The sequence below is a fragment of the Temnothorax curvispinosus genome, unplaced genomic scaffold (assembly GCF_003070985.1).
Source record: "Temnothorax curvispinosus isolate PA1 unplaced genomic scaffold, ASM307098v1 QBEX01013620.1, whole genome shotgun sequence".
NCBI lineage: Eukaryota > Metazoa > Arthropoda > Insecta > Hymenoptera > Formicidae > Temnothorax > Temnothorax curvispinosus.
In genome coordinates this window covers 29,438-44,460 of record NW_020223400.1, presented here as the reverse complement: position 1 = coordinate 44,460, position 15,023 = coordinate 29,438, and the positions used below count along the sequence as shown (strand labels likewise).

Here is a 15,023-nt window from a genome sequence, read left to right as displayed (position 1 = left end):
AACTTTCGGCACACCCGGTATATACTTGTAAAGAGCGTTTACCTGTTATTAGCCGCCGCGCCGCTGCTCTTCGAGAGTACGTATGTGCCTTCCGTTCATACGACTGGAGGAGTCTGGAAACAGAACAGAATGCGGGTGTAATTACGATTAGCGCCACGCTAATTACCATCTAATTGCCTAATTACGGTCGAGTGCTATCTATTTTCAAGCTGAGACAGATTAACTTATTATCGGAAAGGTAATAAGAAACTTCATGGCACTTGCAGGAGTATCCATTGTAAGTGCGCTCGAAAAGATTTAATTGTTTTCTTACTATACTTATATATTGAACGTCGAATTAACAAATAAACACATAGAACAGGTATTATTGCGTCGAATTTAAATGCAATTTCTTTTACGGATTTGAAGTCGACATATGCTTCGTGTTCCAGCTTATTTTGACTTAATTTGGTTTTAAAATTTAATTACGTTAATCCTGTAATTAATTGTACATACATAAATTAATCATAACGCACGATATCGCGAAAGCTACGTGGTATATACATGTGCAAACATAGTTCAAACAAGCCCAGCGTAAATCTTCACGCGCGTAATATAAATCAATCACCGCGAAACACGGGATAACAAAACAAAAAGATTAGTATGCAAAATATTAGCGGGAAATTGTCACGAACTCGATTACAATCTGCTCCGCGCTGCGTCGCGTTTCCCTATAATCGAATGCACATAACACGGCGCCGGAGATCGATAATCGTGTAACCAATTCCGGCTCCACAATGTGGTCCCTCGGACCTCGGACCATACACGGGATCTTACATCTCCGCGGGCGGAAAGTAAAGCGGACAGTTTGCCCAGAAGCTTATTATGCGCGCACGGCCAATAATAGGCGGTGTGTCAAACGCAATGTGTACCAAGGTGATGCAGGGCCGACATTGTACCTGGCCGCGTCATGTAGTTCCAGCACACATTCGGACAATTGTATATCGGTCGTGAAACTCGCGGTCCCGCGACGTCGCACGGCACTGGCAATTTTGCCGTCGCTAAAGTTCTGACCGCCTTCATACAGTTACAAAATGAGGTTAAGATAGAATCGACGACCGTTGCCACTATTGTCTTTGCGTACTCACGCTTTGAAACGATTTTCGTGCACTTGTTATCGCTCGACGCTACGAATGCGAACCGCGAGCGCGCAACAGCATCGACGGCAAGCGCGCTTACCCCGTTTGTAATTAGCACCAAACGCGGCGTATAATAGTTTCGGTCCGCACGAAACAAACGTTTGAACGTGTTATCTCAAAAAGCGTCCTAAGCAATGAATGCTTTTGGAAAACTAAGAAAGAAATTGCACTGCGTTCGACATGAAAATTCTTGGAAATTTGTTCAAAATATTCAACAATATTCAACAATATTAAAAGTAGAATGTCCTATGACAGCATTTTAACAACTACGGAAAATGTTATTCGACTATACTTGATTCATTCTAAAATAAAATTCGACGTTATAAATTTTCATGAAATATACAACAGTTAAATATAAGTTCGTAGTACTAGAATATGATAACATTTCCGTCAACAATGTATATCAGAGTATCGTAAACATGTTTATTAAATATCATAATTCATTTACAATCGAACTTTTCATGGTAGAACCTTTCAAAATTGTTAAATTCTGTTTGATTATTTTTTGATCAAATTTTATAACATTCGTGACATCTATTTATATGTACACTAATAGACATTTTACCGAATAATCTTTGTATTGTACATAAATCACCTGAAATATATATAGATATATCGATGAAAAGAAGCCGGCCTCATCGCTACGTAAAAAAGGAGTGCACAGATGGTCGACATCGTAAAATTCTCAACAGAAAACGCGCTTTTGATATATCACGTGTAAAATGTGCTTATTTGGAAAACTTCCTTAGCATCGTAATTTGCGGCTGTACATAAAACGTCAAGGGCGCTACGTCTAATTAATACGTGATGTGGAACAAATGTTTACAGTGTAATAAAGTCGGTAACGTGTCAGACATGCCTGGTTAACGTAGATTAGAATTTATCGTGTAATGCTAAAATATATAGCGTTACGCTGTGGTTGTGCAAATAAAATAACAAAAATAGCTGTATTATAATCGACGAAATAAAAAAAAATTAAATTATGTAGTGATCTTTATTAATAAAATAAAATTTCAATAACACAGAGGAACTTTGTTTTTAAAATTTTCATTTTTAGTTACGCTATTAATTTCATTGGAAAGACAGTTTCAGCTTTTATTATATCACCTCATTAATAATAATTCAAGAAATAAACGCGCTAAAGAATAGAAGGAAAAGACGGTTTCGATGTTATTTTATTCCGTTACTTATTCTCGTTTATTTAAAACTCTTCTTTAAAATAGTATGTTTATCACTTTTATAAAGAATTTGATTTAGCTTGTTTAAAAAATTCAAACATATGAGAGCAATTTATATATAAAACTTTCAGGTAGCTCTTTATTTAACGATCAATATTAATAACAGAATTCAGTACGTAAATATATTATTCGTAAATGTTTTAGAACTGTAGCATATATTCTCATAAATGGAGAGTATATATATTCAAAATACAACAGAGAGTAACATAGCATTATATATATCTGAAGAAGATTGACTTGATTGAAACATTAAATTGGCTTTCCGAAATTAATAAAGTTCAAACAGAAGATTGAATAACGAATAACATAAATGACGCTGTCGATAAGACGAACTGATTTCGAGCGTTCCTAACGGGATACAATCACAACGCCGTTTCCGTTTTCGGTAGTCAATCCAAATCGAACCTTACGCATTTGTCCGTGTTCTATCGAGACATTGACGAACACGTTCATTAACATGCAACGATACCCGCGTCTATTTAGTCACGTAGTGACGTTTAACTGTCCGACATGTCTGGCCATACGTCGGCATTCACCACAACTTTCTCTTAATACATTTGCTTAATTTATTATAGCTAAACTCATGGATAACATGTAAACTGAAGATTCTTGGATACTCAACGCGAAATCTATCAAGTTTTACATCACTATTTCAGTTTCTATATTTAGTAGAAACATTTTTGTCAACATTCATTAAATTATTAATTTCCATCGTACTGGTTCGCTATTCTGAAAGATAGACAGATTAATTTATTAATTATTGCCACTTAATTAATCTCATTAGTTAATCATTCTGTTATTAAATATAATCTTTCTTTAAATTTTAATAGCTGCGTCTCTCCAAGCGAGAATTTGTCGGTTATTTATATCCATTATTGATCTACATATTTTAGCTATGCCACGGTAATTATATATGATAATTGCAATACTTCTATTCTATTTAGGTTTTTAATCACGCATTTTTTTTACAAAAGATATATTATTATCTTTACACGGCATACAAATAAGTTATTATTTATTAAAAATGATCTCGCGAATATATGTACGTATAAACGTGGATCAGAGTCTGTAGAGCTTACGCTCTATGTAATTTACATTAGTTTTTCAGAATTTATATTAATTTTGAGCCCAGTTATATGTTGTATTTGCTTCGTTCTAATATTCATCGTTATTATTTTTAATAATGTCTATGCAGCCGAAATATCACTGAATTTGTATCACTTTTTGAATCAACAAATCGCATGGTTTTTATTGAAAAAGAATTAAATACCTTTTATTAGATTTGACATAGAAGCACTCGATGTGCGTTTTACATAAAAGCCGTCCACTCGATCCTCTCTTTCAGCCTCATCTGATATCCTAAATGCGAAATCCGAGATTAATCCGGTGGCGCTGACAAAATTCGCGGATTAAATCGCTTCGATCCGGTAATCGGAAAGTGACGAGGAGATATTCGACTGGCGAGATTTAATGGACAGACGTCATATATCGTGCAAAAAATGCGTGCTTCGGACTAATGCTCCGTTGTATTCTGAGATTTGAAAACGACAGGAACAGAGGTTTGAAAGAGAGAAATGTAGATGGAACGGTATAAACTTATAAGTCGCGACGCTGTCAGAATAATATAAATGCATTAAAAGCTACATTAGTTTACCTGTAAAATTATATTATATTTAAAAGGATCAAGCATATGTCATGTCTTAAAGACACGCCGAATAATTAACCATGACAAATACTAGAAATAAGCACTGGGTGGCTGCTTTTCTTTTCCCCCTTTCCGTCTCACGATTATAATTAATAGAATTAACAGAACCATTAACAAAATTTGTATGAATTGTATGAACAAACCCTCGATAGATGCGGCTTTATAATAAGAAAATACTTTAAGTCTAATTTGTACAACAATTAAAATTAAAACTTAGAACAGAAAATTCTATTGGTTCTATTCTATCCAAAGTTAGTTCTCTAAATATATATTTTAAATAAAATTTTAAATTAATATAAATTAATATATAAAATATTTAAAACTGATTTGTAAAATTCATTTATTTATTTATTAGTTCTAAAATATTCTAATTTCTAAGTTCTCAAATTTAATGACTCTAGACTAGAATTATTAACGTAATATGAGTAACACGCATTGAAAATATGTTTATTTTGATTCCGAGTGGTGGACTGAATTACCTGAATAAACATTTCTATGTATTGGTTTAGTCATTTAACGCTTAAGTAGCAATCAGTATTGTTTAACATAATGCAGTTCGAAATACACATACGTAAATCATAATTTGGGTTAATTCGGGCATCGTGAACGCACTTCTCGTACTAACCACGGAAACATTACAAACATTTACAGTTGCGATCAATTAGGTATATGTGTAACATTAAAACGTTCTCCTCCTGCGAATATTTTACTTAGCACGAAAATTAACCTATTCGTTACCATCGTTCTCCTACTGAATATAAATTTTTGCTTCAATTAAAGAGTGTGATGATCACTCTATTGATAATTGAACATTTTAGTAACATAAATTTTCCATAGATTTATTCGTGATTTATTTTCTCAATTCATGCTATTAAGTGCGATTTATTTAAACTAAAACTAATTAAATTTTACAATAATAAATTATATAAATAATAAATTAATCAAATCGATGTCAATATCGGAAAAAAATAATAGTAACATGTTTCAAAATAAGAATAGAAAACAAAATGTAGGTTACATTCCAGAATAATCTTCTATATATATAACTTTTGTGACTGCTTAAAAAAAATAGAAAAAATTGACCAGTATAACATCAATCAACACATAAGTACTTTGTTCAAAGTTTATTGTAACACTCATTAATTAAAAATATTTTCAAACCCAAGACCTATAAATGATCTATAAGATACCTAATATCTTAATTAATATTAAGATTAATTAAAGTCATCTAAGATCAATTAAGATATTATTATCCATCGTTAAGTTATTCGCTAATGTTGCCTAATATAAAAGGCAAAATTTATACAAAAACAATATTCACAGAAAAGTTCGTTTAGAAGCTTCAGCAGATAATGAGTTAAAATCGAGGATAGAAGCATTTTCTGCTACATCCTCTTTATATCTTTCGAAGGCAACAGCCTTGAATAAGTATATTAAGAATATTTAACCGACTTTACTCTTATATAAACATTTAATCTGTAGCTTATTGTCCGCATTCATCATAATAACTTACGATATTACGACCTCAAGTATGAGGGCTATTTGTAACTGGAGGAGTTACGGTAATTCCATCGCTAAGTTTAGAACTGATGCGGGCGAGAGTTAAGTATTTAAGACGCTGTTAAAGTTTCACAGACTTTCCCGTGGACTCACTACTCGGGCTTTTTGAAGTGAGCAGCTGGCAAGGAGCTCTGCTATATATAAAGCACATTCAGGACACATACGCTTTCTCTCTCTCTCTCTCTCTCTCTCTCTTTCTCTCTCTTTCTTTCTCCTTCTCTTCTTAGTCTAATATGCCCGGAAAATTCTTCTAAATATTTGATCACGCGGACCAGTCCGGATTTTACAGGCCGTACAATAATCCTCGCGCGGTGTACGCCCTCAGCTAACTCAATTCTCCCTCTTTCTCTCCTCGTGCTCTAATAACTCGACGAAAATTAAGCTTATTCTTGTTATCTCCGCTCTCAATCCGCGCTCTACAGACTCCTTTCGCGCGCGCAGGATTAAATTTGTCTAACTCCAGCTGAGAACCGCATATTCTTTCTACCTAAGCAAAATAATTAATGTTGACCTAATAAATCAAAGAAGAATATCATGAAGGCTCTACTAGTAAAAAAAATAATATCATAAAATAGACTTTTTTTATAATGTTTCCTTCAAATATATTACTTTTATCATTAGCTCAATAAAGACGAGAATTTTGTATGAAATAGAAATAGACATAAAAATTATATTTAAAATTTAGATTATTACAGCTATATGTGATTGCGTTATTAGAAATTGTTTACCTAACACCAAAATAACTTTCTTTTGGCATTTCATTTACTAGAATTCTATTACTATGAGGCAATAATGAAAATAATACTATTAATTTTTTTGTTTCTAAATTAAACAATAAATGTAAGATTATTTATAGTTAATAATTATTTATTGTAAAGACTTTATTTATTTATGCAGAGAGAGAGAGAGAGAGAGAGAGAGAGCGAAAGTTTTATCAAGTCTATTTTTTTAATGCCATGCAAACATTTTCGAGGATTACTGCAACAAACATTTATGAGTTCTGAAATATGTATGAGTTTTCATTTCTAATGTCATAATCATTGCTGTGACCGATTTAGAATATATGAATGCCTAGTAAACTTTATTTTCAAAATAATTATTAAGATGACATAACAATATATATTTGTAATATTATATTTTATTTACGTAAATTTTAACCTATTACACAGCACAAATTGAATTTATTAATATCAATGAATACAATATACATATAAATTTTTATCTTTTCTACTTTCAACACAAAATTAACAGTGAGATAATAGAATAACCAAAGAACGCCAGTTATTGCTGTTGCTATTTATATAATGTCAACTATATATTATATATAATTTCAGTACAGTAATATTACTAATAGTACTAATAATATTAATATTTATAAAATTCTTTAAATATTTTCCTCGCGTTCTCTTTTAAAATTTAATCTCAATATATATCATTCATAGCGTTTTCCGTGTACAACAACTTCCATTAATTTCTTTAACATTCCTACGTCAAGCGCGCTTATCAAGATAAATATTACAGAAAATAGAAAGATTATCTAAGATATATGCGTACCTATCGAAAAAACATGCGATTTTAGATATTACACACGCCGAAAATATAAACGACTCCTACGAGCAGACATTCTCCCCCTCTCTCCCACGCTTTATAGCAGGCTTTAACTTCCAAGATGACTAACATGCTGTAACGCAGTCAACCTCAGTCATCTCGCGCAGAACGTTCGCAGCGGAAGGTAGTCAGATCGATCGCGATCGAAATTATTGTCGCGTAATATTCGACATTCTTTATTATTTCGCGACTCGATCTCTATCCAAAAGCACATTGTTGTGAAAACATTATTGTTATAAAATCATTCTTCATTTCTCGAAGATAAATTTGTGTTGCCTATCCGTGAAACAGTGTGTTCAATAAAATAATTGTACGCACTAATAAAAAGCTCAATTGAGTTTAAAAAAGTTCTTTGAGTTTAAAAAGTTATTTATAACGTGCACGTTCGAGTTTTCAGAACGTTTTTAATTTGTGGCACAAAAACCCACAAAGTTATAATAATCTCGTTTGCATTTCGACTAAAGCCATGTGAATATTAACTGTATGATAATATATTAACAACTTTGAAGCATATTTTAATCTTCCACAGATGTATGAAATGTTATGAAAAAAAATTTCACAGTTCCTTCCTTAGAATTTCGAGAGATATTATTTAAATCTTTGATAGTTAAAATGATATAATGACTCATTACGCTGTATTTGTTATTTCCCTTCACGAAACTGTTTCCTATCAACGAAGTATAGACAATAAGTATAGACGAACATTGCCGATACAACCCGGAGCGACTTTTCAACTGTACAAATCCGAGGCAGTTGTTTCGTGAACGAAAAAAGTATTACGACTGCAGCAGACGTAACACGACCGGTGGGAAAAAAAAAAGAAACAAGCTTTTGCACCGACCGAAAACCGTAAAATGCACCGTAAAGCGCGTTACTGCGGGCCATTTAGAAAGATCGATCGATCCCGTGAACACTTTCAGAATGATCGATGCACCGTCCCAGTATGCCGGTTCCTTTTTCCAAAATAAAAGACTGAAATCGTTGCCTGTGCGGAGATAAATCACCGATTTTCTCCAGTAGTGTGTATTGAAAAATACGGGAATCATAAATTGTGGTAATCTTGATAATATACAAAGTCTCAGAAAGCAATATATTATTTATTACCCCGTGCATGTATTTAAAAAGTTACTCTTCTTAACATTGATCAATGGGAGATATATCAGCTCCTGTCACAGATCGTCACGTACGTCAGGTATTTGATCGAATTATCATTTCATTTCTTGACTTCGTTAAAAATTTAAAAGACGTCGCGACTCAAGAATGCATCAATTTATATCTGATACATTCTTTACATCTAATATAAATCGACGATATTCTTTTTGACTGAAAGCCCTCTCAATACACAATAAAACACAATGGCCGAATAATATATTTTCATTTCATGTTTTTCATTATTTCTTTAAAATCTGACATCTCACAAAAGAGATAAAAGTGTTTTAATGGAAGCTTGCGAACAGTGTTCCTTACGAAAGGAAGAAAAAGGAAGGAGCAGAAACGAAACTCGTGAAACAAGACGATGAACCTTATATGTCGTACGATAGTCTACTATTTCCTGGCTATTTATTTAAAGGGTTTGCTGCAATCTTTGAAGTTATACGCCGGCCATCCTCCGGACCTTGTAAAATGTACTGCTGATTTTGACGTAAGTACACTTTCTTTTTTATTATTAATTTATATGTATCATTTATAATCAAAGAAATATAAAAAGGATATTTGTTTGAAAATATAACCATTACATCTTATTCCAGTTCAAAAGTTACAATAAATATCATATTTCTAATATATTGTGACTCTTGTGAAATTTACATAACATTTATCTCTTATTTTTATTTCATTATAATTTATTTATAGTTTATATTTATAAGATTTCTAACAAATTTACAAAATTCTATTAAATATAAAATGTTAATAATAATAATATTTTATACTCGTAAACTACTAAGTTTTTTCTAAATAGGATATTATAAAATAATATTGCACATTGCAAAATATAAGTTTATCAATATATCTTCGCAGACAGAAACTGTCTATTAGCAAATGAAGGTAGTCTACGATATTTGATATCGGTAAGGATGCGTAATACTACTTTGTCGCTCCGATTATGGATGCTTGCGTCCGTGATTATCGTATTAGGATATCCTCGACAATTTTCGAGGTCTGATTTCTCCATAGCTCACCTGTTCCGCCCGGTGGGGTCGGTGGATACCCCTTGCGGGCAGCAATGTGCCGCGAACGGATCGCGGTGAGTCAGCAACGATAAATCGAGCGATTTATGAACCGGCACGGCCAACGACCATTCTCGAGGAATAATGTCGGGATCGATCTACGACGGTGAGGCGGACCGTCAGAATTTTTTGACGCCCATCAGCCTTGTTAATTGTCTCGGACAAGAGTCGGAACGCTCTTTTGTATGGCATGATGATTAAATCAATTCTCGATCGTAACATTTGAACCACTTAGAACGCGAAGATGTTCTTAGAAAAATATTTTAAATATGCTGTCATGCATATCTTTTCATCTGCTGAGCGAAATAGTTATTATCTTTTGCTTTTTTAATTTTAGATTAAATGTTTGTTATTAAATTTAGTTTTCTACATTTATTTTACCATTACATAATTTCCGTATATAACAGATTCAAAAATATTTTTGTGCCAGATGGATCGTTTTAAAATTAATTACACTTTATAATATTTTCCGAATTGTAGGCAACAGATATGAGAACAAAGAACTTTTCAAGAACAATATGACTATAGATTTTTCCAAAGCTAAAATTGATTTTAAATTTGTTAAAATTCTATCATATTATTAATTTTGAGCTTATTCTCTGTATACACTCTGTATACGATAAAATACTAAATTATGATAAAAAACATCTGCTAATTATACCGCGAAGTATCATAAAATCACAGATAGTTTTTCTTGCAAACACATTTACTAAAGTGCTCAGCAAAGCCTGCGGTATCTCTTACAATTTCCTTGATAACTTTTATCGGACAGGGCTAATTTAATCGATCACGCAAAAAGCTATACGGCTAATTAGTGTCATACTTTTTACGCCCATTTTACGATCTAGATATACATCGTGGCCATTAGTGGTATTACAAGATCACATCACAGCTCGTTACGATAAATGTAACATTATGCGAGAGAATGTGATTTTTGTAAATAATACTTTTACACACGAAATTATCGAGAATAACAATATGTTAATTCTCCATCTGAATAATGCAATGCAATTTATTAATATCCGAAAATTAACAAAGCATTGAAAAACTATACATATATATGATTTAATCCGAAGTTGATTTTTTTCTAAGCGCAAATTTGATTCGATGCTATTGTCTTATATATTTTTTTTAATTTTAACATTCAGCTGGTAATTAAACGTCACGTGAAATTCCGTTCGCGTAAAATCTATTTGGAATTAAATGAAGAATTAGGATTTATTATTTCTGTCGGCACTAATGAAAGTTACTTCGCGGAAGGCTGTTTAATTTCAATCGCTTAAAAAGAAAGTCTTGACAATTTTATAAGAACTTTTTTCTCACTTAAGTATTCTTAACACAATGCAAAAGTTTATACATGTAGCTCGTTTCTTTTTCAGTGCACCATACATATATAAGTGCTTTTTTCTACAAATTACATTAAAATTGCCAAGTTATCCCGTCGAAAAATTTCCACGAGGTTTTGCATAATCCCTTTAGAAATTATGCAAGGATTTCAATAGCGCGCACCATAAGCGCTCACAATATTTGATCCCACGTGTAATCACAGATTTCTACAGTTATAAATTTTTCCCGGATTCTCTTGAAATTTCTCGCTCGTTACAACGTTACCGTGATAATCGCTCGAATCAGAATGCCACGGACGAGAATTCATTTCGATGTAGATTTCGTTCATTCATTGGTAGCTGTATCTCGCTCCGCGAGATCACGAAATTTAGAAAGTGAATATTTTGTATTTACATAAAAACAAATTAATCTGACGGCGACGTATTATGAGGATGATGTGTCGCATTATGTATTCGGACATTCCAGCACAAGCGATATAAATCAATCGATCGAATATCACGGATTTCATTAAGATTCAAAGCAGCCTGCCGTTGCTTAGATTACAAAGTCTAAGATTTCAAGAAAAAATACCATTTTCTAAAGACGACGCTGTTCTTTCCCCGTCGAATCCTTTCCCTTATCGCATGCAAAACACAGATGATAGCGTTACACGTTGCAACGAGGACTTCGTATTTCGCTTATCGCGTATTACTGTGGTTTCACGCATTGTCGATAATTAAAAAGTTGGCGAGCAGCCAAACATTTGCTCAGAAGTCTGAAAGCTGCAATAAAAATGCATTATTTCTAGGCGTAATATCGCAGATATCCCCGTCGTGGCATTTTTTCCCGCTTAGAATAAAACTCGGTCGATCAACAATTAACTTTTAATAGCACTATCGCGGAAGCATTAAATTCTGCTATTTCATGCTTTGACCCATCTGACTGAAACGTATCGAAAACTAATTGGGCTTTTTCGATAGATTAATGCGCTTCATCAACTATGCGATCGGGAAAATTTGTAATACGCAAATAAAGCGATGAACACAACTTCATTCAGTGTCTCTTAATCCCGTCGTTTTACAAATATCATTCATATTGAAAATCTCTTGCACATGCTATTATAGGTGTATTATTCATTTTTATTAAAATAGCGACGAAAAAACGTACAAGTAAATATTTCAAAATAATAAATAATAATTTTGTAGCAAAAGCAAAAAATTATTTATACGAAACAAAAGTAGGATAAGTTCCTATCCTATAAGTTCCTATCCTTATAAGTTCATACTACCGCTTTAAAATAAAAAGCTTTTACTGCTACTTTCAGCTCTAAAAGCATCTGCTTCATTTTTATTATTTACGCAATCCATTATATGTATACACATACATATGCACGTGTATATATAGTTTAAAATTATTTCACATTTTAACTAAACATAATAAATAAACACATCATGATTATTAATAGGCACGATATTTGTGAAAATACTGTTATTTCTCTATCGTGAATTCGGGCGCGAATCGGACGAGAGTTCTAAATAACGGATCAAACATTCCAGCCTTGTACGGGACCGGCATGTGTGGGAAGTACAATTTGTCTGCGCCGACATGCCGGCGGAAAAAAAATAGTTTCCGATTGAATTTAATGCTCCACGCTGGCTGCGTACACTCCAATCAGCCGGAGTATCAAAGAGCGAACCGGGGCAAACGATAAACGATCAAGAACGAAAAGAAAGGAAGGATGAGAACGGACAAAGACGAAAAAGGCACGCGGTCGGAGAGTAATAAAAAAATAATAAAGAGAAAAAAAGATCTCAATGTAGAAAAAAATGTATAAACGTTTCGCATTAATTCAATTTTCAATTATACGATAGCATCATCGACCGATTAATCGTTGACCGATAAACCTATTCCTATTCGCTCGACCGATATGTGGCAATTATATCTTTCGCGAAGCTCTCTTTCTTCGACTTTACGTTTTTTCACTGTTCCGTCTAATCGGCTTACTCGTGACACGAACAAACACCTGCACTACTTGAATAAAATTTATTGCGTCGAATGAACAATTCTGCCTCCTTATTTGCCGGCATGTAGTCGTCCGTTTATAATTCACCGGAATCGTCCACTCCAATTCATTTGCCGCGAGCAACTTGCGCGATATACTTTTCAACCCTCGATTAACAGCCACAAGTCACAAAATGAATGATACATGGAAGATCTATCGCGTCAATTTTTATCGCGATACAGACATCTCATTTTCTCCATTACGGCGATAAACCCGCGCTCTGCGTTAGGTTGGAACCAATGGTTTTGTTATAAATAAGCCAGCCTTAACCGTGCCCAATTTATACGCGTCCCTCTTAAGGGCTCGATCCACGGTACATACCATAAATATTTCCTCCTTATTCCCTCGCTCCCGTCATTTTCCAATCTCTTACCACTTGTGTTATACGGTAACGCGATAATACCGCTTTACATGGTAACATGAAGGATATCCGAGTCTCACATTTTCGTTGTAACGACGAAATATCGAAGCATACATAATGTAGTATTATTTTACCAGCAACACGTAACTATTGACGAACAAATAAGAAACAAATCTTGAAAAATATAGAGCTTTCGTGTATTCCTTACCGAGGATACTGCAATGAAAAAATACCCACTAAAAAATAAAAATCTTGAAAGATATATATGATGGTTCCATGTTTTCCATTAGATATTCACGATATTTCATAATGAGATAAAAAGTTGCCCGTAGTAAAAAAATATCTAAATAGAACCATTTGTAAATTGCTCTTTTTCTGCATTTTTGTAACGATGAATTATTGAGACATACATAACGAAATACACAGACCGGTATATAATTCAATTACACGTAAATATCATCCTGTCTCTCTCTACCTTTCTATAAATAAATTGGTATCAAATTTCACAAAATATGAAGCTCTCGTATATAATCGTCCTTATATAATATAAATATTAAAAAAAAAATACTTTAACTACAATGTAATCATTATTTGCATACATGAGCATTTATAATAAATCACTAGAAATCTATACGTCATAAATCATTTACCGTATGTCACAAAATAAAAGCGAATAAAAACAGAGTAGTCACTTCGATCAATTACAATTTTTTTGCATTTTTTAAAAATCGAATTGCTTTTACTAATTTCTCGGACCATACGAGAATGGGCTTTTGTTGTTGGTTTAACGCGGAACATATTCACGATAGCCGTTTTGCCTTTCACTACAAAGGTGCCGGGTTTCGCGCATTCTTAAATTTCTCCTGAAAACGGAAACGGATTGGTCGATGACGGCTGGATATCAGTATACAAATCGCAATGGTCAATTTTACAATACAAAGGAAGTACTCTTGTACTGCAATTTTGCGCACGAGCTCCGAAATTCCTTTTATTAGTGGACATTTTTCACATTCCTTTTTCTTATCTCCAAGTCTTTATGATTTTCGTATCAATAAGTTTAATAATATGCACGTTATGCTTTTCTCGTGCTTTTCAGTCCAGTTTTAAATTTTAAGATAAATTTTAAAAATTAAATTATTATATTAAGAAAATGTAAATATTATCTGTCGCATTCATGTTTATTTAATTTTTAAGAATTTTCGCAATAACTATAATTTTTATAGAATTTTATGGAATTTTTATGTAATATAGATTTTCTCACATTTACAAGTCGTTTACAAATCCTTTACAAGTCCTGTCTTATAATTTCATTAAACCCAAAAGTCAGAACAGAATCAATCCGAAGGAAAATGCATCTATGTACCGACCTCGATTCGAACTTGTTGCATTAAACAAGCCTCACTGCACTGTCCATGGATGCATCGAAAATAGCAATCAACCACATCAAAGACGAAACTTCGCACGTGTAATCCGAATTTCACATAGCGGGACTTGAATTTCGTGGGGGGTTGACCTCGCAATTGCTAGGGCTCAAAACACATCTACGAACATTCACACGCGCGTGGATGATATAGGACAAAATTTCAGAGGAACGCATTGTGATGCGTTGAAACGCACTGACCTATTTCCGATAAAGAATCGCGATCGAAAGAAACTGAAAGCGTCTATTGATGCACATCGATTTACAACAAATAAAAGTAACATAAATTGTAATTGAGATATTTCTCTTGTATCTCCTGGACGGTGTAAATCATATTTCT

At 33.2% G+C, this 15,023-nt stretch overlaps 1 protein-coding gene and 1 long non-coding RNA gene across 6 annotated transcripts in view; one reads left to right on the top strand and one right to left on the bottom strand.

The window, feature by feature from the left end:
- LOC112463747 (collagen alpha-1(XVIII) chain-like) overlaps window positions 1-15,023 on the top strand; it is a 208,973-nt gene that overhangs the window by 164,781 nt on the left and 29,169 nt on the right. For all 5 annotated transcript variants that reach the window (XM_025030287.1, XM_025030286.1, XM_025030285.1 and 2 more), the window contains exon 5: window positions 8,860-8,931. In XM_025030287.1, coding sequence (XP_024886055.1) covers window positions 8,860-8,931 — 72 coding nt within the window. The remainder of the gene's footprint in view (window positions 1-8,859; window positions 8,932-15,023) is intronic.
- LOC112463748 overlaps window positions 1-15,023 on the bottom strand; it is a 256,241-nt gene that overhangs the window by 224,173 nt on the left and 17,045 nt on the right. The window contains exon 2 of the long non-coding RNA XR_003041840.1: window positions 43-113. This is a non-coding gene — a long non-coding RNA (uncharacterized LOC112463748). The remainder of the gene's footprint in view (window positions 1-42; window positions 114-15,023) is intronic.